The following is a 22,867-nucleotide window of genomic DNA, read 5'->3' as shown; positions in this document are numbered from 1 at the left end:
CTTTATTTTACTATACCCCATCTGCTTGCAAAGTTGCAGTCCAGTTAGCATAGCGTGTATCTCCGCAACTGTTGAGGGCATGGTACCCAACTTCCGTTGAAATCCACCCTTCCAATGACCTCGATAGTCACTAATAAAACCTCCACAAGTTGCCGCACCTTCTCTTGATTTGGACCCGTCCACATCAACTCTGACATAATCAAGAGGTGGGGGATTACGTTGTGTGGTGCTCCTCTTTGGAACCTGGTATATCTGGTGGCAAAATTTTTCTTGTTGTACCTCCTCCATTAGGTGGTTCAGGATCTTGAACATTTGGTCCTTTGGTCGAGTAGTCATCTCCTCGAATGCTTTCTTACATCTGTTCTTCCAGATAGCCCAACAGACTTGTCCAAAGATTCGACTCCACGGCCATCTAGAAAATCTTCCATTTGCTGGGTTGTTTTCGGTGTTCCATTTGAGCCATACTTGCAAATCACAGAAGAAGAAAACAGCATAATACAATGGGTTATTATATGCAACCACACTCTCTTTGCTGCCTCATAGTCTCTCAGTGTATGTAATATAGATTCTTTGCAACCACACTCAAATGGGCACTCCTCAGTTTCGTTATTTAGGTGTTTTGCTCTGGTTCCATTCGTAGGAATTCTCTCATGGAAAACTTGCCACATGAAAAAGTCTGGTCTGATGTATGCTATGTTGTGTACTCGACCCGACATGTTCGCAGTTGGGATGGTTAGCCGATATTAGAGTCATCCAGAAAGTGCTCATTGAGCTGCAGTAAAGAGGAAATTTTGACATCAAACGGAACCAAAAAAACTAGCTTTGTGCTCTTTCAGGAATTCCCCAGTGCCAATTTGCTTCCAATAGGATTTATGTTTCTATTATGCTTTTCATAGATCATCCTATATGCAGTCCCAACACTGAAATTTCCATCTGTGGCATTTCTCCATCATATCTTATCCTCGCCCCTCCCTGTTGGTGGTCTAGTCATTTTGATTTTCTCCAGCACCCAATTAGGGAGACATTCTCCCCATCTAATCAGATTCCATTGGCCATTATCTGTCACAAAGTTCCTCACTGGTTCATCTGGATTTATTTGGTGGAAGTTCCTATTTGCATAGAACTTTAAAGGAAGCTCCAGAGGACTCCACAAATCACTCCAAGCTTTTGCTGTTTCTCCACTCTGTAGTTGGAATCCCACACCTTTCAGGAACTCTTTCCAAACTAGTGTTATCGCCCTCCAAACTTCACATTGGTTTCTTTTTTGAATGACTTCCGACATCTTATTCTCCCCACAATCATATTTCGCCTTCAAGCATTTGACCCACATTGCTTGGGGTTTTGTAAGAATTCCCCAGCATAGTTTCATGATGAAAGCCACGTTTTGACTATGTAGATCTTTGATTCTAAGACCACCTTCTTCTTTACTCTTTTTAATCACGTCCCAAGCCAAAAGATGAAGTTTCCTACCTCTATTTTCGTGATTCCAGAAAAAGGTTCTAGTGACTTTTTCCAATTCAGCTAGGATGCCTTTTGGGAGTAGTGTTGTTTGCATTTGGTATGAGGGGATTGTTGAGATAACCGAATTGATGAGTACTGATCTCCCTGCCAGGCTCAGGAAGCTTCCTTTCCAGTTTGCCATTCTTGATCTCACCTTCTGAATTAAGGGAGCAAATATCGTCTTGGTTACTCTTTTGTGTAGGATCGGTACACCCAAATATTTTCTGAGGTCTTGGGTAAGGCCAATCCCAACCATCTAGCTCAGTTCGTAAGCTCTATTAAAGTTTACATTTCGGGAGACAAAAGCCTTTGACTTGTTCAAATTTATTTTATGGCCCGAAACCTGACAGAAGAAATGCATGATGTTCCTTATTTCCAACATCCGATCTGTTGACGCTTCTCCAAACAGAATCAAATCATCAGCAAAGAAAAGATGTGAGATGATTGGTCCTCTTGTACTCAGTTTCATCGGCTTCCATCTCCCCCCTTCAATCTCATGCTGAATCAGTTGCCCCAGCCTTTCCATGCACAGGACGAATAGGTAGGGGCTTAGGGGATCTCCCTATCTCACTCCTCTAGATGGTTGAAAGCTCTCTGTTGCCACCCCATTCCATAAGACTCTCATCGAGGCTGTGGAGATGCATTTCATTATGATGTGGACAAAATTATCTGATAGGCCAAGACTTTTCATTGTGAATTCTAGGAAGTTCCAATCTAGCCTGTCATAAGCTTTTTTCATATCTACTTTTATAGCAATAGATCCTGTTCCACCCCTCTTAGTTCTCATTGTGTGGATCGCCTCTTGCGCAAGTATGATGTTATCACAGCTCTAACGTCCACGTATGAAGCTACATTGGTTCTCTTTGATCAGGTAAGGCATAACTCCTTTGAATCTGTTTGCAAGAACTTTGCTTAAGATCTTAAAGCTGACATTACACAATGAAATCGGTCTGAAGTCTTTTAGGGAGGTAGGTTGTTCTACTTTCGGGACTAAAATTATATGCGTTTGATTCAGGTCCCTAAGAGAGTTAGGGTTAGACCAGGCTGTGTTGAGTAGCTCACAGATCTTTGTACCTACTTTATTCCACTGTGTTTGGAAGAAGTGGGGTTGTAGGCCATCTGGTCCTGGGGCTTTAAAAGCCCCCATTTCAAAAGCTGCATTCTTTATTTCTATAGCCGAGATTTCCCTCTGAAGGATATTTAACTGTTGAGTCTGGAGGGGTGGGAAGGACATCGGCCAGGTAGAGACAGGTCTTATATTGTTTTCTACTGTGTAGAGAGTTTTATAGAAGTTAAAAGCCATTCCTTTCATGGTTTCTTGATCATAGGTCCAGCTCCCATTCGAATCCTGCAAGGCTTCTATGGAGCTTCTCTTCTTCCTCATTACTGTTGTGGCGTGAAAGAAGCTCGTATTTTTGTCTCCCCACTTTAGCCACTTGCTTCGAGACTTTTGGAACCATATTAATTCTTCTTGAGCTGCTAATTTGCTGTAATCTTCCCATATTTTTTTTTCTAGTCTTTGGAGTCCATTTGATCTGTTACTCTGTCTTGTCTTGTCAATGCCTTCCAGTCTTCTTAACAACTTCTTCTTTTTGGCTGCCACACTTCCTACTAGTTTTTCATTCCACTCCATGGCTGATTTTTTGAAAGACTCACATCCTTGGAGCCAGTTTTTGTTTTCCCACGAAGCTGCAACAATATCTAGGAAGTCTTGTTCTAGACACCAAGCAGCTTGATATTTGAAAACTCTATTGCCTCTGTTGTTTCTATTTTCACCACCGTCAGACACTACTATCATTCTGTGGTCCGACTTAAATCGTAGTTTATGATGAGCCTTCATGTGAGGGTGGTTTATTTCCCAGTTAAAGTTTCCAAAGGCCCAGTCAAGTCTTTCCTTTACATCATTTCTTTCCCAGGTGAATCTATCGCCCACCACTGGTATTTCTAGGAGATTACAATCATCTATACAGGATCTAAAAGATATCATCATGCTATTGTCCGATCGTGTTCCCCCTACCTTGTCCTCCACGGTGAGGAAAGTGTTGAAATCCCCTAGAACCATCCAATCAGACTCAATTGAACTTGCTATGTTCATTAAGGAATTCCACAGCTCCCTTCTCCTCAAAGGGTTTGTGTCTCCATAGACGAACGTAGCTAGCATAGTTTCTGCCGAAGTTTTGCTAGTTATTTTGCAATGAAGTAACTGGGTGTTCGAGCATACATACTCAATTGAAACTTCCCAGTCTTTCCAGAGTACCCAAATTCCTCCTGCATAGCCCGTAGACTCCACTCTTATCCAATTACTGAAACCCATCTTCTTTACTACTTTATCTGCTCTAGCTCCACTAATGCGAGGTTCCATAATTCCCATAATATTAATTCTGTACTTTTTTACCACTTCATTTATTAGTCGCGGGAATGTTTTCGAACCTGCTCCCTGGCAATTCCATGATGCAACAATCATTTGAAAAAGACAGAGGAAAAGGAGAGGGATAGGGCCCTTACAGGTCTGGGGGTTTATCTTCTTGCTTCGTCCCAACTTCGGCTCTGCATAAAGAGTCCCTATAACTCTTTGTTCTCCCATCAGTTACCGAGGGTGGTTGTGGAGGATTTTCCCAGTGCTTTCCCATCTCCTGATCTCTTGTTTTTTCCTTTTCTTAAATCACGATAGTATTTGTTGCTTGCGTCTCTTCTTCCCTTTCTGTTCCTTGCATAGCGCCATTTCCAGTGTTCAACAGGCTTTCCTGCTTCAAGTATTCGAACTCCTTCAGGTCCAGATTTCCTACCACCACATTATGGGCTCTACGGCCCATGGTCTTCTTACCTATTGGGTTCTTTGGTTGACCTAGTTGTCCTTCAACCTTTGGTTTCCCGTCCACATTACTTTGGGCTTGTCTTGGGTTTACTTCTTCGTTGGGCTTTGTATTTTCCTTCCCTTGGTATATCATTACTTTTTTTCCCACCACAAACTCCTTTGTCTTGCCTTTATTTGAATTTTTTGAAGTTTCCGCCTTATTTCTCGGCACCCCAACTCTTCCTTCCATAGGCACTACAGCCCTCTCCCTGTCAGCCGACCTATGTGCCAGCGCCTCCCTTTTCCTCTCTTCCTCCTCATCAAAACCGTCATCTGAATCCTTTCCCATATCAGTGAGAACCTCAAAGCGTGTCTGTCCTTCTTTACCGCCATTCTTTCGATCAGTTCTGACATAGTCTCTTCTTCCCTCATGTCTGTCTTTTCTATTTTCAAACCTGGGTCCACGTGTCCTGCCCGTACATTGTACCATCATCTATGGCCCAAACTGATCTTCCTCAGCCGGTAGAGATTTCGCTGGCGACATCTTTGGTGGGGGTGATGAGGGGCTTCCTCCTTGTTGACTCTCTACTTTTTCGGCTGATTTCTTCCATGGACACACCTCTTTTCTATGCCCATATCTTCCACATTGAAAACATATGAGACCCAATCCTTCATATTCCACATTGAACAGCGCTGATGCCGATATTATTCTGGGGATCAACTTCTTCTGTAAGTCAATTTCAACGCATATTCTCGCATACCTTCCTCTTTCTACCCTTGCTTCTTTATCTTCCAGGTTAGCTATGGTATTCATGTCAACCTTCAGGGTCTTTCCGATCATGTCACCCAGTCTCCAAATGAAGTTCTTTGTATAGCATAACAACGGGATGTGTGGGATTCTGACCCATGTTGCCACCCTTCCTAATGGATTGTTAAAGGGGTCAAAATAAGGTGACCACCTTTGCACTAGCACCGAATGTTGCCCCACAATCCAGGGACCTTCAAAGAGGACTCTTTTATATTGGTCTCCCCACATTTCTGGGTTTTTAAAACGCACAACATAGTAGTTGTTTGGTAAATCGATCAGTTCAAAGTTGTCGAATTTCCATGCTTTGGTCAGGCTTTCCTTCAACCTGTAGACATTAAACTTTGCCCCCAGAACAGTTATTATAAGCGATCTATTCCATGGTCTGCACCATTCATTGTATTCCTCTGGAGTGATCAGGACCACAGGGTATATTTTCATCAGATTTTTGAGTTCCTCTGACGGTTCAGGGATGGTCCATTCTTGATCAATAAGGTCTGACAGCAAGGGGTCTTCCTCCATGTATGAGTTCCCGTGTGCCACCCCATTAAAATCTTCCCCTTTGAAGCCCAGCAAAGAGTCTTAGTCCCGCTGGTTTCTTCAGTGGCTTCCTCTGCATCAATCATTCTGTCCGACATAAGAGCATCTTCTTTCACTTCCTTCTTTGATTTTTTGGCCCGATCTGTTTGATCCTTTTTATCTGAGGTCCTATCCGGAGGCGTTTTCCGAACGCCGGGGTCGTCCATCTCAAAGCTCAGAAACGCAGCACAAGTTCCAAGAGAGAGCACTCAAAAAACTTCTAATTCTAAATATAAGATCTCACTTGTGTTGAGTTTTTTTTTTTGAGTTTTTTTTTGAGTTGTCCAAAATATCTTTCCACCCGAACGGTAAGAGACTAATCTTTTGAGATACTGTCAGGCACCGTAGCAAGAATCTCTCCTAGCAGTGTTTTTTTCATACACACCGTCTCAAGAATTGAACCCAGGACATGATGTTTAAAGTGTTCAAGTGCCTTCTACTTAAACCAACACTTGTTGGTAACACTATGTTGACCATGTTCCATAGCAAGGACGGGGGGGGAAGGGCAGTAATCCCGTTAATTTTCAGGCATGTTCAGTTTAATTTTTCTTGGCTAATCGCAAAAAATAACTGTTGATCCTAAAATAGTCACGATCCTTAATTATATAAACCCGAAGTCTCATTGTCTTCCTTACGGAGCCTCAATAACACTCCCCCACGAACTATGAAGTACATTTTCTTTGGTGAATCAATAACTTAAAAAAATGAACAGAAAAGTTAAATAAAAAGCAAGAGAAAGCCAAAATAATTAGGCAAACAAACATTTAAAAAATAACAATCAATGTGTTGTGTCTAAAAGAAGAGAAAAGAATTGTCAGAATAAAGAAGTATAAAAGCAAGAAAACCAAATAAGCACTGTTCAAGGGATTACATTCGTTACATAGATGATACTGTCTCAGGCAATAGCATCTTTATTACATAAAGCTCAGACTGAGCCGTTAAGATGCTCAAACGAACATCAACCCACTGATCTTAAACTTGACAACATTAGAAAACCTTAACATTGGCCGTTTTCTCCATCATTAACCACAGCATACAGATAATAGGACGGAGCTAATGCAGCAATCTCCTGATCCCATCATACAGATGATAGGACATGGCAACGGCAGCGATCTGGGCAAAGATTACGCTGAAATTTGTTGAAAAATGGAAAAATTGGTAGAACTCAGCATAGGTGAAGCAAATCAGAGGCATTTTCAGACATAGAAGATAGAAACCCAAAACCATAGCTGCCAGGGAAGCCCCAGAGATCCTATTAAAAATTGAAGACATGGAAGAGGACTGTGGCTTGTAAATAGAAAGATGAGGAGATATCGGGCGAAGTGTATTTTTCATAGGCGCCGTGACTGGAGTGGCACCTGTCTCTCCAGATGTTGCCTCGGTGGCTGTTGCCATGGCTCGCTTAGCTTCATAGCTTTTGAAACCTGCTTTGATGGCATCGTCAGCAAACATGCCGCAGTGAAGCTTAAATGGACGAAATGACAGATGCTTTGCAATTTCCCTGCAGAATATCCGTTATCAATTATTCAGGTCATCTCATTTCAAAAACTCAGGAAAGCAGACCAGAATCAAGAACCATGAAAGCATAACCATCAACCAACACGTCCAGAATTGACGAGCAGCTGATTTCAAAGAGAAAAAGTCACTCAGGCAAAAAAGATACATTAGTATCATATGCTCACTAGACTTATGGATACTTACATGTTTTTTGTGGATGAAACTCCCTCCATTTGCTTCCCTTTTACCCATTCATTAGCTGAAAAGTGAGAGATAAAAAAGTTAATAACTTATTTAATGAGGGTAAGGTACCATTGAGCAAACTATTACACCAAAAAGTGAATAAAACAAATACGGCAGCTATTAAGGTTTCATTTAATAGCAATTCAGGTCAACATCCCAGCACATTACTCCTCCATATGCTAAGCAGCTATTGCCAAAATAAGTGAAAAGTCCATAAGCTGCCTATGATGTTAATAATCTAAAGCAAATAGATATATACAGGATCAACCACATGCTTGCACAGCCGAGCCAAACAAAAGGGTCAAAAATGAAAAGACAAGAGAAGAAAGGACACTCCCAAACTCATCAGATTTATTGATGATGATATGCAAGTGTCTAGTGTTAACATCGCATTATCTATTCCGCAGCACTCTCTAAGTTGGTCAGTTGAAAATGTTCAACTCAGAAAAACAAAAGGAAAGGAAAAAGACTTTAGTGTGTGTCTGCAAGCCCTCTAGTCTTGGTCAATTGACCAACGTAATGTTAGAGTAGTTTTGTTTAGAAAGTGGCGCCAGCTCATTTCCAATAGGTTTCCAAACATAAGCTTAGCCTAGCCCATCAATCCAATCATATTCCAAAAATCCAACTCATGTTTGTTCATCTTCCATATTGGGAAACTGAAACAAGCACACAAATAAATTTGCCTTCCATAAAGATAAAAATAGAAATTGAGAATCTCCAAAAAGATGAAAACACGTAAAAGGTAATTTGTTCAAATTTCAACGCCCCTACACACACGCACACGCACACAAAAAGCAAGAAGAAGAAGGCAAGGGGATAAAAGGGGCTTTATAGGACTACATACCCGCAGAAGAAGAGGCAATGCCCAAACCACGGCCAAGGGTCTTGAAGCGAGCATCAACGATCTTTCTGGTTATTTCATCACCCTTAATATGGAGTTTCATGTCAGAGGGTTCCCTAGCCAAGCCCATTCTGACCATGGGGTCATTCTTGTTGAAGGATCCCATAGTCCGTGGGTTGTCGTAGTGATCAACAACACTCTCACGGGAGAATTGAGGCAGAACTTGGAGTGTTGGCGATGGCACCTCCCGTGACACTCCCAAAATTCTCTTTGAAACCAGCCTCAACATTCTTCCTCTTCAAGGCTTCCTCCCCTTCAATTGGAAAAATATCCATGGTTCCTCAATTTTTTTCCTTATAACTTTTATTTTGTACAGAACTTGGAGTTTGGTTTGGATTTGGGTATGCTCACGCAGGCTAGGGGATTTAAGTAACCAATAATAGCCAAATATTATGCTTTATAAAGAAAAACGGCATAAGAGTTCACAAATAATGCAAAACCCAGCATCACTGATTATATACAGTACGTAGCGATCTAGGAATTACAAAACCAAGATCATCAGGACAGAGAGAATTGTTAAACAAAAGTGAGCATACACAGGAAACGCTGCCTCGAGATGTATATGAAAAAACCCACCCACGCGTGATCATAGTCATAGCTCCACAAATCACAACTATGCAAAAACAAATCGGTTTTCAAGAATAATAGACCATGACTTTGAAGAGAGAGAGAAAATGAAGAAAGATTAGCATTTTCATCCCGTTTCGAGGATTTTTAATGGGTAATTTGATGACCATCAGTAATTGACGTAAATAAAAGCATTAGGGCGGCCACAGAGCTGGATTGCTGATGACAAATCCGAACTAAGATCACATGGTTTGTAAAGTTCTGGAAGCTATTAACATTATAAGGGCGTGAATTTTGTGTCTTTGTTTGTTCTTGAACAAAAAATTTAAGAGAATGCACACCTTCCGTCGCACAAGTCTTCTTCACCGTCAGAATGGGTGGGTTTCGTCGGTCACAGCCCTTTCGTTACTCGCGTCTTCCTCACCAGCCGCCCCTCCTGCTCGCAGTCTCAGGCTATCGCGTCGGATTCAATTAGACTTTGTTTTGCCTGCTCAAAAAAAAAAAAAAGTAGACTTCGTTTTGGATTAACAGAATTCAAGTTTTTTTTTTTTTAATACAATAACAGGATTCAATTAGATTTTATGACTTTATTAAAGCTGGCATTATAGCCCAACGCTCTATTGGGCCCAAGTAAAACTCAGTAATAAAAAATGAAACTCACAGATGTGGAGCCCAACTCCATGCATGATGGAGTAGAACTTTTTCATTCTGGATGGTACTGACTACTGATATGCATTTAAGCCTCATTTTTTTATGGGATTATGAGTAAATTTTATTTCCAAAAAAGAGGCGCAGTAAAAGGATAATATTGAAAATAGTTAATATCATCTGTAGTCATTAAAATTTAACTTTTTTTTAGTCTACCTAAAGATTCTCTATTTCTAAAAAAGTGTTTTTGTCCCTGAAACAAAATTTTAAAATTTAAAACCAAAATAAAATCAAATTTCAGGACTAAAATCACTAATTGAGTAATTTCAAGTTTTAGAAATCATAACCAAAATAACATTAAATCTTAAAAAATAAAAATGATATTAATTCGTATTTATAATGGCATATTTTCAAACAAAAAGTAACACGGCTGTTTCTAGTTCTGTTAACAAGAAGTGCAGTGAGGTTTCGCTTTTAAAATACTAAGAGGGTGTTTGGAAATTAAGAGAAGTGTTTTTTAAAAGCATTTTTTTATAAATTGGGATAAACTCTTTCACATATTTACTTTATATACTGCAAAATCACGTTTAAAACCATAATTTAATTTTCATCCAAATACTCCTAAATCAACTTTGCATGCACTTGTTCTCTAGCTAGTAATTAATTGCCATTAGTTGATATCAAACTATGGCAATTGGGCATGCAAGTAGGTTTGATTTTTTTTTTAAAAAAAAAAGAAAGACTTTTGAACTTTGAATTTGTTTTACAAACAAATTGTAAATAGCAGCGTTGAGATGTGCGGTGGTTGCATTCGAGGCGATCATGGCAATTGATGATTAGAACTTAAAAAGGATTTACAAAATGTGTTGGATATTATTTATTGGTTTGGTACATAATCCGAACTTATTCATAAGCCGTGGATTAGTTAACCAGTCCTCTCTCTCTCTCTCTCTGCCTCCTCTGCCAACGTTAACGAGTTCTCTGCGAATGTTTGTGTTTGATTATTTGAAGATCCTTTGATAATGCAGCTATATATGGAGTGGGTCAGCTTTATTATCAAATCGCACTTTGAATAAAACTATAGTATAGATCTGGGATAATTAATTACAAATTATCCATCCATTTCTGTGCAATTATAATTCAAGCAGCTAGGTTTAGCATTGCCTGTCATAGTGACGACCCTCAGATACTCATAAACCTCAAAAATTTTAGGTCCCATTTAGTACAAAGTGTTGAAAATAAAATACAGAGATTGAAATTGATAAAATTTATGAAAAGAATGTTTAGCATATAAAATTGATTATTACATAGAATTAAACAAATTCATTTACGTGAGATTAGAAAATATCATGAGGGGATGTGATATTTTTCAATTTTACCTCTATAGGTTTGCCTAGTCCTATATAATAAGTTATTAGCAAAATCAAAAATTTAAAGAGATAGCTGAATCAAAATAATCCCCTTTAAAGTTGTATTTCTTTAAGAAGGCAACATAAAAATTCTGTTGTGTTCCATCAATATGTTGAAAAGATTATACAATAGCCATATAACAAATTATTACTTATATTAAATACTCCTCCGGTCCTTAATATAGGACCCAATTGTTGAGTTAGTTTTGGTCCTAAATATAAGACCCATTTCTCATATTTATCAATTTTCTCTAAATTACCCCTATGGATACTCCCTCAACCATAATCAAGTAGAAGAGGAAGAAAGGGTATTAAGAAAGATGATTATGGTATTTTAGGAAAACCATGTCACATTTCTTATTGTTAACTAACTTACCTAACTTTTTTAATCTAATCAAATTAGTTAAATGGGTCTTATATTTAGGACCGGATGAGTACTTTTTTAATAATTTTGTTCAATTGCAACCCCAATTCTTGTCATTCATTTTTAATGCTCCATAAACATTACTCCAAAGTACGTCACATTCAGCACAAAAACTTAAAAGTCAGCACATGCTCAACTTGCATGATCCGTGGAAGTTCTTGTAATATTTTTACATGTTTTAAAAAGACTACTCGTTCCGGGCTTATACATATAAAAGCAACAATTAACCAGAATCACATGGCTTGAAATACTTGTTAAAATTAATTAAAAATAATAAATATATTAAGAATATATTTTTTTCCAAATATATTTGTGAAGATAATGAGTAAACGAGAATGAATCGAAAAGATGTAGCAATAACGGTGGGCGCAAATTAAAAAATAGTTTAAAATTTTGACCCCAAAAAATGCTGCTTGAGAGAATGTTACTGGTAATCTGGTATATGGGATGGAAGGGGGTAATAAACACACACACACACACATATATGCGCGCGCGCGTGTGGGCACGCGTGGACCATATCTTTTACTGCATATGCGCGAGCCCCCAGCGAATCACGCATTAGTCAGAAAGATCTTTTTATCGATCGGATCTAACGATAACTAAGGTTTTAGTGACCTGAAAGAAGATATTTAAATATGATATTTTAATGGGAAAATCCCAGAAAAAACCCTTGGAATATATCAAATCCCAGATTGGGCCCTTAAATTTCGAAAATGACAGAATGGGTCATTGACCCAATCTGTCATTTGTGAAATTCAGGCGAATTGACATTTTTACCCCTGAGCAAAAGTGAGTAGTTATTCTCTAAACAAATCTAGGTAACGCTTATACTGTTCTAGTGATTACAAGATTCGTTGTAATTAATAATAAGGTACCTGACAATAATAAGATACCTGACTATGAAAAAATGAGTAGTTATTCTTTACACAAATCTAGGTAATGCTTACATTGTTCTAGTGATTACAATATTAGTTGTAGTTAATAACAAGACACCTGATTATGAAAAAGTGAATAGTTATTCGCTATACGAATCTAGGTAACACCTAAACTCTTATAGTGATTCCTTGAATCATTGTAGTGAATCAATAAATGAGGGCAAAATTGTCAATTCGCCTGAATTTCACAAATGACAGATTGGGTCAATGACCCATTCTGTCATTTTCGAAATTTAAGGGCCCAATCTGACATTTCCCATATTTCAAGGACCTTTTTTGGGATTTTCCCTATTTTAATTTGTGGCGCCGGTAGGTTTGTATGATTAAACTAATATATACCGCTAAAGAAATTCAGGGTTACTTTTTGGGTTGGGATCATTGGGCCGTGTATATATACGGTATACTATTTTTTATTTTCAATATAAGAATTTATTTAAATTTTAATTTAATTCTATATATAAGATTTTAATCTATTTTGTTTATTATATTTATTTATTTTCTTTTTAAAATAATCTTTCTAGTAGTTGCTTATACTCTTCCGATCCTTAATATAAGATCTATTTAACTAATTTAATTAGAATAAAAAAGTTAAGTAAGTTAGTTAGTAATAAGAAATGTGACACATTTTTCCTAAAACACCATAATCATTTTTTTTAATACCACATCTTACTCTTCTACTTGATTATGGTTGGGGAGTATTTATAGGGATAATTTAGAAAAAATTGATAAATATGAGAAATTGGTCTTATATTCAGAACTAAAACCAACTCAACAATTAGGCCCTATATTAAGGACCGAAGGAGTATTAAATTTTTTAACAATTATAGCTAGGTATGATTAGTAAAAGTATTTTAGAAAAAATAATACTTATTTATCACAAATAACTAATTTAACTAATATTTTTTAATTTTTTTCAAGATAGCTAATTAGGTTTTATATTAAGAATTAGAAGTAGTTCATATCAAGAACTTGGTTACTTAACGGTTCTAAATTTCTAATTTAAAATGATTGATTGTACATCCCACCAACCCCAATCTAATTATGCATTAATTATTTAAGGATTAAGACAAAAAAAAAGGGGGGGTTGGCATTTTTCTAAAGAGCATGAGAAACGTAACCTTCCAACACAGGCAATATGGGTTCCACAAAACAATCATGTGTTCATAATATACGACCTTCGACCTAAAATTTCCCGCACCAGACAAGCACCATGAATACATAATAGGTCATTCAGTCTTAAATATAAGAATTATTGTTAGAAAAGTGATTTTAATAACAAATATGAAATTACTTTATTTCTCATATTTGTTATTTTGTACATTTTACTTAATCCATATATATAATATAATGTTGGTCTTTAATATAATAACTAATTGACTAATTTAAATAGATTAATTTAAGTAAATTAAAAAAATTAGTTAAATTAATTATTAATAATAAATAAATGTTATCTTTCATAATATACTCTTACTAATCAAGTGTTATTTGATAAAATATTTAACATGTGCAACTACTGTAATGACTATTTTGAGAAAAAGAGATAAATATGAGAGATAAAATATATTAAAATTTTATATTTAAAATCAAATTAAAAATAAAATTAACTCTTATATTAAATTAATTATGAGAGGCAGTATCATGTATGGGCCATTTAGGGTGACCATGCCTTTTTGGCTCAGTCCCCATACCAATAACGAGATTGTCCAATGCAATGTCACCTTTATCAAATATATAATCTATAAAACCGACGAGCAGTTAGTTACTCCAGACTTTTGAGTTGTATAGAAGTTAAATTAAATGATCTGCCTCCATACTTTAATTATATTTATATATTATATATTGGAAAGGAATGGGTGATCTAAAAATGTTTGCATGTACGGATCTTGTATTTTAATATTAATCGCGACTTTTTAATTTCTCTTTATTATCAGGTTGCATGCATGTATAAAAAAGTTTAGTAGGCTGGAATAAAAATATAGATTATGATAATTCTTAAATGGTACTCCTCCGGTCCTTAATATAGGACCCAATTCTTGAGTTAGTTTTGGTCTTAAATATAAGCCCCGTTTCTCATATTTATCAAAATTTTCCAAATTATCCCTATAGACACTCCCTTAACCATAATCAAGTAGAAAAGAGAGATGAGATATTAAGAAACATGATTATGGTGTTTTAAAAAAAATGTGTCACTTTATTTATAATTAACTAATTCACCTAACTTTTTTAGTCTAATCAAATTAGTTAAATGAGTTTTATATTAAGAACTGAAAGAGTACATATAAGTGGTGTATTTTATGCAGAACCAACTGTCCCACTGCCCAATTGGGCATCATCATTTATTTACAGGAATTATCAAACTACAGGCCAATCACTTTTCGGCTGCTTGGCTTTTAATTTGCTTATTTTGCATTATCTCATAGTGGGTCTGTGCGTCACGAACCAGCCGCTTCATAATTAGGGGTGGCTGAAGATTGTGCCTTTAGAGATTAAAAATAAATAAAAATCACAGAAAGTATCTTAACTATATGACGACGGCTTCTAATTTGGGATGATAATCACTGTATTAACCTTGCATTAAATTAAAGGATTAAGATGGTTAAAGGGGGGAGATTACAATAAGCTGTTGCGGGATCGAAGTTAGTAAAGAGTAAATTAATTATCAAAGTACTAAGAAACAGGTAATCAAGATCATGCAATTTCTGATAATAAGATCGCCATCGGAACAAGTTAGTAACGAGTAAAAGTAATTATTAAAGTATTAGTTTATGTGGTGATATTAAAGTGAACGTGTTTTGTTCAATTTATTTTTAGGTCAAGGCATCCGCATCCCAAAATATTTTGTGGTATATTTAACATCTCGAAATATTTTCTAAATACGTCCAGCATCTCAAAGTATTTTTCTTCTATCTTGGTACTTAAAGGATCAAAAAATATCTGTGGGTGTTAGACGTATCTAAAAATAATATTTTGAGATGTTAGATACACTAAAAAATGCTTCACAATGTTAGAAGCATCTAAAACAATATTTCAAAATACTGAATACATCACAAAATATTTTAGAGTATTGGATGCACATAAAAAAATACCACCTTAACCTTTTTTTTTTTTTAGTACATTTTCAATCAAACCATTGCAATTCGGGCCATTCAAATCATTTTGGATGATCCATATTGAATTTAATTTTTTTTTTATAGATTTTAATTAATTTTTTGTTTTAATATACAGAATTTAAAATAAATATAATTTTACAACTAGTACTTTTTAAAAAAATAAATTTATCATTAAAAATTATATATTAAAAATTGTTAAATTTTAAATAATCTATATCAAATTTTGAATGATTTTAATTCGTACTAAATCAAATTCCCAGTATAAATGGGCTTTCAATTTTTCATTGCAAGCAGTCATATCAAATTATTAAACAAATCATTTTTCCACCTGTACATGGACATCGTTTTTTTTTTTTGGGGATAAAAATACAAACAAGAATGGATGGACACGGCTTTAGTTTTACTCACGCGACATTTCCCCCTTTTTTCAACGAAATCAATCACCGTCAAATTGTTATGCAAGTCACTTTCCCCATTGTCCACTTGCACTTGACGTCACCACATTTCTTTGACTTTAATCAAGTATTTCAATTAATTCTCCATACCAAATTTATCAAATTAAACATATCATTAGAATGACTGCGGGCACGTATCTAACTCATAGATAACCAAGAGGGAATGTAATAATTGTCTGGAGCTGCTTAAATTAAGTATTTATAAGTCTGTTTATGTAAATCAAAATAAAATACCTCTCACATACTTCTCGTATTTTATAATTATAATTAAAAAAACTATATTTAATAAATCCTATCGCTGGCCTGTGTGCGTATATATTTAGTGGAGTACTCATCAATTAATAAACAGGCCAGTGTACGTCTAGCTGTATGGTGGAGATTTTCTTTTAACTAAAGTTTAAACAATCATAACGAAACCGCATTACAACCCCCACATAGGCATCTGAAAATGATATACTCGTATAGGTTTATGCGCTTGTTTTCTTTGCAAGGCAAATCGTTTGTAGATTGATATTATATAAAGGGAAAAAAGTATTGATATTTTAATTCTAAACATATGACCAGAAAATAGGATATTCTTGTCTAATCTGCAGATAATCAGTAATTAGAGTGTGATTTGTAAGAAAAAGAAAAGGGGGCTTTTTGTAATCTGCAAAAGTTGAGGTGTATGTGTTTCGGTAGAGAGCTGAACAGTTGAACTGAATCAGAATCGGAAAAGGGATAAAAGGCCACGCACTCTTATTATCTGCTTCCATAGTTCAAATGCAAAAGAATCTTTGCATATTATATGCTCTATCGCTCTTTGATATAAGAATTAATTATTAAGTTAGTTTGATATTAAATATAAGATATATTTCTGATGTTTATCAAATTTTCTTAAATCATTTCTGTGGATACTTTTTTAACCATAATCAAATAAGTGAGTGAGGGAGAATATTAAGAAAGACAATTATGGTATTTTAGAGAAAAAAACATGTCATATTTTTCATAATTAATTAACTTACCTAATTTCTTTAATACAATCAAATTAGTTAAATAGATCTTATATTAAAAATCAGAGGAGCATATGACATACACATACACACGTATATAATTAAACCAAACTCTTTTTGGTACACCAATCATCTATGTTCCCTGCTTTTCTGTTCCACCTATTAAATATATTATCATGAAATGCCAATTTGATAATTTTTTAATTATTATTTATCCAGAGTTTTGCCATTATCAGTGTGATAATTTAAGTAGTATTTGGTATGAGAGAAATAGAGGGAAAAAAAGAGAAAGAAGATTTTAACAAGCTCTATTTAAAAAATTAGAGAAGTGGGGTTTTCAAATTTTAATAAAAAGAATAAGTAATATAGACGAGTAGTAAAAATTAATTAAAATCTTTTTAACCCTATCTTTTTAGTTTTTTAAATCGAGCTCATTAAAAATCCCTTTCTCCCTTCTTTTCATTTTTCCTCATTTCAGACGAAACGGACCATTAGACATGATTTGTTAATTGGATATGAATTCATTTCCAGGACGCAGTTGAAAAGTTTCATGAAAGGACGTCATGCTCTTATTATTATGACTCGTTCATATCTGGATCGATCCGTTCTCATATGCATCTGGACATTATTTAAGTGTCCAATTATTTGAGAAACTTCAAACTTCTTGTCTGTGCGTTTAATTTGGTCGGTTTAATTAAAAATAAATCGGATAGGACATAAGATTTTGTTGAGCAATAATATGGAGGAATAAAAATATGTGTAACGTATGGTCTCAGAAAATGAGAGGACTAGATTATATTTTCATGTCATATCTATATATACATATATATAAATAATCCTGTTGTTTTTTTCTGGTCAAAAAAAAAAATAATCCTGTTGTTTTGGAATTTTATGCAAATGCAAGGTATTCTTCCATTGATAGACATCGATATTACACGGTTATTGGTATGACGGCGCTAAAAAAAGTAAATGAGAAAAAAGAACCCTTTTTAAAACGAAACGATTATGACATTCACAGGGGATTTGTGCTAGGCAGAAGAAAAAAGTTGGAAGAATCCCTGCGAGCTCCAATAAATATATACACATAATTACTTTTTTTAGTTATTAATATAATACTCTTCTGGTCCTTAATATAAGATTCAATTATTAAGTTAGTTTTGGTTTTAAATATAAGACCTATTTTTCATATTTATCAATTTTCTCTAAATTACCCATATGGATACTCTTTCAACCATAATCATGTAGAAGAGAAAAATAGGGTATTAAGAAATATGATTATGGTATTTTAAGAAAAAATAAAGATTCAGCCACAAATTTAAACCCTTTATATTTAAATATATCTGTAAAAGGCTCACCAAATAATTAAGTAGCTAATAAAGTAAGTTGAGCTATATGTATTATTGCTGGTAAAAAAAAAAAAAAGAACAAGAATAACCTAAAATAAATAAACAATAATTGTTGGGCAGGTCTACGATGGGACCACGTACATATGAAAGGGATTGTTAACGAAGCCTGATAAGTGATAATAATGGAGGATGACCCCATCACGAAAACGGTTTGTCGGGCTTAATATATAGTTAAATTTAATTTAAAAATATACATTTTGTTCTCTAACTTTATACAAGATTTTCAGTTTAGTTTTTTTAACAGTAATGTTGTTATGTATTTGTTATTTTAAATGTTTGTAAAGTTTTAATATTGACGATGTTACTCTTGTATACACATAAAAACAGGGATGATTTCTGGCTATTTCGTCATTTATTGATCGATGTTTAGGTAATCATGCAGTATATTTCTGAAAATTACATCCATCTTTATATGGAAAGTCCTCTCCCAAGAATTTTTCTTCACTTCCATTGTAAACTTTTTCTTTTTTTTATGTGGTAATTAAATTCTATCCAATATACTCATATTTGAGAGTTAATATTGATTATATATCTAAAACTTATTTTACATATTTATCAATTTTTTCTTCAAATTAATCCTAGTAATATTTCCTCAACAGTATAGAGAGGAGAATAATTTGGGTATTTTAGAAAAAAACATATCATATTAATTAATCTAACTAATATTTTTAATCTATTCAAATTAGTTAAATTTTATATTGAGAAGTAGATGAGTATTTCTTATCATGCATAATCGGTGATTATTTTGCTTGTTTTTCTAAGTTTATATAATTATACAGTACCGTGAAAAACTAAAACAATATTTTATGTAAATATTCAGCCAGGCTAAAATTTAGTTGTCAGAACTACTATCAAAGAAAAACACAGACGCGCGTTATAGAAGAACTACTCCAAAACAGATTTGATGATATTCGAATCTGAACCTATAATACCATAAACAAGATAAAAAAAAAAAAAGACGCACGTTTTATTCCTTTTGCATCGGGTTCACAGGCTCTGAAAAATGTTTCTTATAAAAAAATTTAGATGAATTCAGTTCCAAAAGCTCATTATCAAGATCAAGATCATAACGCATATTTTAGGTTAAAAGAGCACTCATAGAAATAATAATAACGGATCTTGTCTCCTTGATACTCAAGGACACAGGGATACGAGCCTATAGAACAAATGCTGTTCAAATAAGGTCATTCTCATAGAGATAATAATAAAATTTTCATTTTGACAAGAAGATTCGAACTGATAACCTATGAGGCGATTAGATATCAACTGAACCAATTATTATTAGCACCTCTAAAACATATTAATCCCATAGAAAACGAGATATAGAATGGCCCTCTTATGGAAATAATGAAAGAGAACGACGTTGAATTTGAAAAATAGTACTAGTAGTTAAGACGTAGGTCCTTTACTGATATAATCACGTGGATCAAACTCCCTCTAGTCAATTGGAAGCTTAAGAAGTCTGACTTTCAGAAGGTAGGAATTCAATTGCAAATAATTAAAGCTCAATATGTAATTATCTTTTAGATAATTTTAATCGTTCATCTTATTTCCAATTAAGCCTTTGGATTCTTAAACTCAAACTGATCTTCCTTTTTTTTTTAACTGTGTGTCTCGGATAGAACAACTGATCAGAAGCCAAACAATTACATCAGCCCAAAAAAGAAATTTAAAAACCAAATAATGCCAGACCCTTTTTTTGGCCATCCAATAATACGAGACTGATGGGTGCGTGTTAAGGGGCAATGGAATAAAAGGCTGCAATGCATGAACGGATGATCTAATTATTCTGGGAACGCCTCGGGAGATCAATCGTGGAGGCCAATAGTTTTTTTTTTAATCCATTTTTTTAACTACGAGTTCAAATATTATAAATTATCAGATAATCTATACTTCAAATATTATAAATTATCAGATAATCTATACTAGAAACCTTTAAAAAATATTTTTAGAAATTATATCAACATGGTAAGAAGAAAAAATTGCAAGATTAAAAATTTTCTATCAAGTGATGAAAGAAACATTAGGAGAGATTGTTGGAAGGCACAAAAAAAAAAAACACTAACCAACATACGACAGCCTTTTGTAAAAGCTTGGGTATTTTTTGTTTTTTCATAAGACTCAAAATAATTTATTTTAACTCTTTTATTGAAATATACTAAAAATAGATCGTGAACATATATCACGTTTTACTTTTACAAATAATGTTTCTTCTTAAATATTTCAATTTAATGTGTGTATATATATTCTTTCGGTCCTAAATATAAGACTCATTTTGTAACGTAAGACTCATTTTATAGTATAATTTACATTACAAAATGAGTCTTATATTTAAAAACGGAAAAAGTATTATGTTTTTTTTCTCCCACAAGAATACACGCATGTATAATGCTAACTACACCAAAAACGGCTATTAGAATGAAAAGGAAATGTGAAGTATAAAAATTAAAATGTGATTGAATTAACGATTTGTTGACGTTAATCGAATGCAAAAATGTATCATTATCCTCCATCTCAAATATATCACTGTACTCCTCCATTTGTTCCTGAATCTAGCGAAACTAAACAATATTAAAAAAAAATCATAAAATTAAAAATACGTATTATATTTAGAGAAAGCATTAATCTAGGTGAGTTTGTACATATTCTTATGATCTTATTTATAAGGTAAAAAGAAAGTAAAATTTTTTTTGCCATATTTATAGGATAGATAAAGAAAATTTTCATACAAATAAATAATTTTATCTTTAATTTATTATTATATTAATTTTATTTTCACGTGTAATAATATATAATTATATATTAATTAAATGAGAATAATGTTGAAAAATTATTAACTTATAAATAAGAGTGAACTTTTTACATATGTAAAATATGTTAAAAATAACTTATAATGGTGACAAATGGGTAGATAGCAGGTGAAAGAGGTACGGAGCATCGCTCTCTTACTTGTCAGCATTCCCCTGTCAAGCTGGACATGTGTTGGGTTCAGCTGAGTATTCCTTGCATTTATGATTTTTCATCATTAACTAGATTTCATGTATATTTGAATTGAATCATATTCTTGATTGTTAAAACCTCCTTAGTTAATGCTCTTTTAGTCTTGATTTTTATGAGCTTCTCAATTGAACGTATCTAAACAAAGAACAAAATTCCAACTGGTTTCATTATCTGCACTCACACTTCTCAGTTGATTGCTCAATGCTCATAGACTGTGCTCTTTTTCGTAAATTAAATATTTAAATTAACTGTAGCCTTTCTTCATCTTTGTTTTGAGTTTTGACAGTAAAAAAACTCAAAGATGATTTTTTTAAAAAAAAAAACTAACACCTGAAGAGAAAACTCGTTTTTCGGTTGGCCAAAAAAAAAAAAACTCTTTTTTGAGTCCTCTTTTGTATCTTTTACTCCGGCCGTATGTTTCCGGTCTCATGGCCTCTGAGGACGGTTTGTTTCGTCCCGCGGCCACTTATATATATATACATAACATTGGCCTTCCCATGCTCATTGTCATTGGGAAGTCCTATCATTTCACGGTTGTGTGCGGAGTAAGATCTCTTGATTTCTCTCGCTTTGCTCATTATCTGTTGCCTCGGAAAATCCTTCCTTCTCCCTTCTACCCCGCGGGTATTTCTGAGTATTTACCGCAGTAGTACTTCTCTTCTATTGTAGTTCATTTTAGTGTAACTGCAATCTCTCTTCATCTTTACTTGACTGCTCCAACAATCCCTTCGTTTCCTTCCTTCTTCAAGGCTCCTTGCCGAAGAATGTAACTCACCTTTGTTTGATTAATGCCTGCTTCAGCAAAAGTCTTCTGAATCGTTCCCGTCAGAGTTTTTGAGTCATGGAATCTCGTTAATCTTGCTTCTTTTTCCTATGGGTCCAGCTTCGTCATATTTCATCCGCTAATTCCTGTTCTCCTGAAGTGGATGTAGTCAAATCAAATGCAGGTTGCTACTATGTCTTCTCGTTAATTTGGTTTGCTTTCTCTCCGAAGCTACGGCTCTAGAGATTGAATTCGATTAGCATCAGTTTCTGTGAGTGAAGTGTACCATGTAACTGGAATACTGCTTCTTTGCTACCATTGCCACGCATTTGTTCTGCCTTGGTGATTAATGGAAGGCCTGCCTGGTTTTCTTCAGAAAGAGGAGACTCTGGATCTAGGCTCTGTCATGTTTCATGGGTAGTCTTCATTGTAGCTGGCGGAAAGCATATGTTCATCTCGTTAACTTCAATAGTTATCCGAATATGCAATCCAAGTAGTGTTGATTCTTTGTCTAACTTATTCTTTGGTCCTTGATAACAGAATATCAAGATATTATCCTCATTAGTTCTCCGACATGTAAATTCTCCATTAGGATTCTTTTATTCATTTTCCACTTCAAGGACCTGATGGACTAGCGCAGTTAACAAATGAACACGCCTTTTTAGCAGTTTTCCGATTCAAACCTTAGGATGATCAATAGGGATTCACGTCTCCCTGCCCTTAGTTTTCTGGATATTTTTATCTATGCAAATTTAATCACTATTTTGCCTCTGGAGTCCACGCACTTATTTCAAACCAAAACTTAAGAATTTGTATTTGTACTTGTTATACCACAACGT

General features: G+C 34.6%; 2 protein-coding genes across 3 annotated transcripts; both read right to left on the bottom strand.

The window, feature by feature from the left end:
• Positions 1 to 4,787: 4,787 nt before the first annotated feature.
• LOC114734927 (uncharacterized) lies at positions 4,788 to 5,621 on the bottom strand. Its single transcript, XM_028922573.1, has one exon. The coding sequence runs from the start codon at positions 5,619 to 5,621 to the stop codon at positions 4,788 to 4,790; it is 834 nt and encodes a 277-aa protein (XP_028778406.1).
• Positions 5,622 to 6,489: 868 nt separating this feature from the next.
• Positions 6,490 to 9,363, bottom strand: LOC114734922 (iron-sulfur cluster assembly protein 1). Of its 2 annotated transcripts, XM_028922568.1 has the most exons (5): positions 9,228 to 9,363; positions 8,263 to 8,572; positions 7,380 to 7,434; positions 7,037 to 7,179; positions 6,653 to 6,807 (listed from the first exon to the last, which is right to left on the bottom strand). In XM_028922568.1, the coding sequence occupies exons 2-5, from the start codon at positions 8,546 to 8,548 to the stop codon at positions 6,803 to 6,805; spliced, it is 489 nt and encodes a 162-aa protein (XP_028778401.1). In that variant the 5' UTR covers positions 8,549 to 8,572; positions 9,228 to 9,363; the 3' UTR covers positions 6,653 to 6,802. The 2 variants fall into 2 exon arrangements, with proteins under 2 accessions (XP_028778399.1, XP_028778401.1); XM_028922566.1 differs by having other exon boundaries at positions 6,490 to 7,179.
• Between the last annotated feature and the right edge of the window lie 13,504 nt (positions 9,364 to 22,867).

The sequence above is a fragment of the Neltuma alba genome, unplaced genomic scaffold (assembly GCF_004799145.2).
Source record: "Neltuma alba isolate B1F8T4 unplaced genomic scaffold, ASM479914v2 tig00013159_pilon, whole genome shotgun sequence".
Lineage (NCBI taxonomy): Eukaryota > Viridiplantae > Streptophyta > Magnoliopsida > Fabales > Fabaceae > Neltuma > Neltuma alba.
The sequence above is the reverse complement of the archived record's forward strand: the minus strand, read 5'-3'. Positions and strand labels throughout refer to the sequence as shown.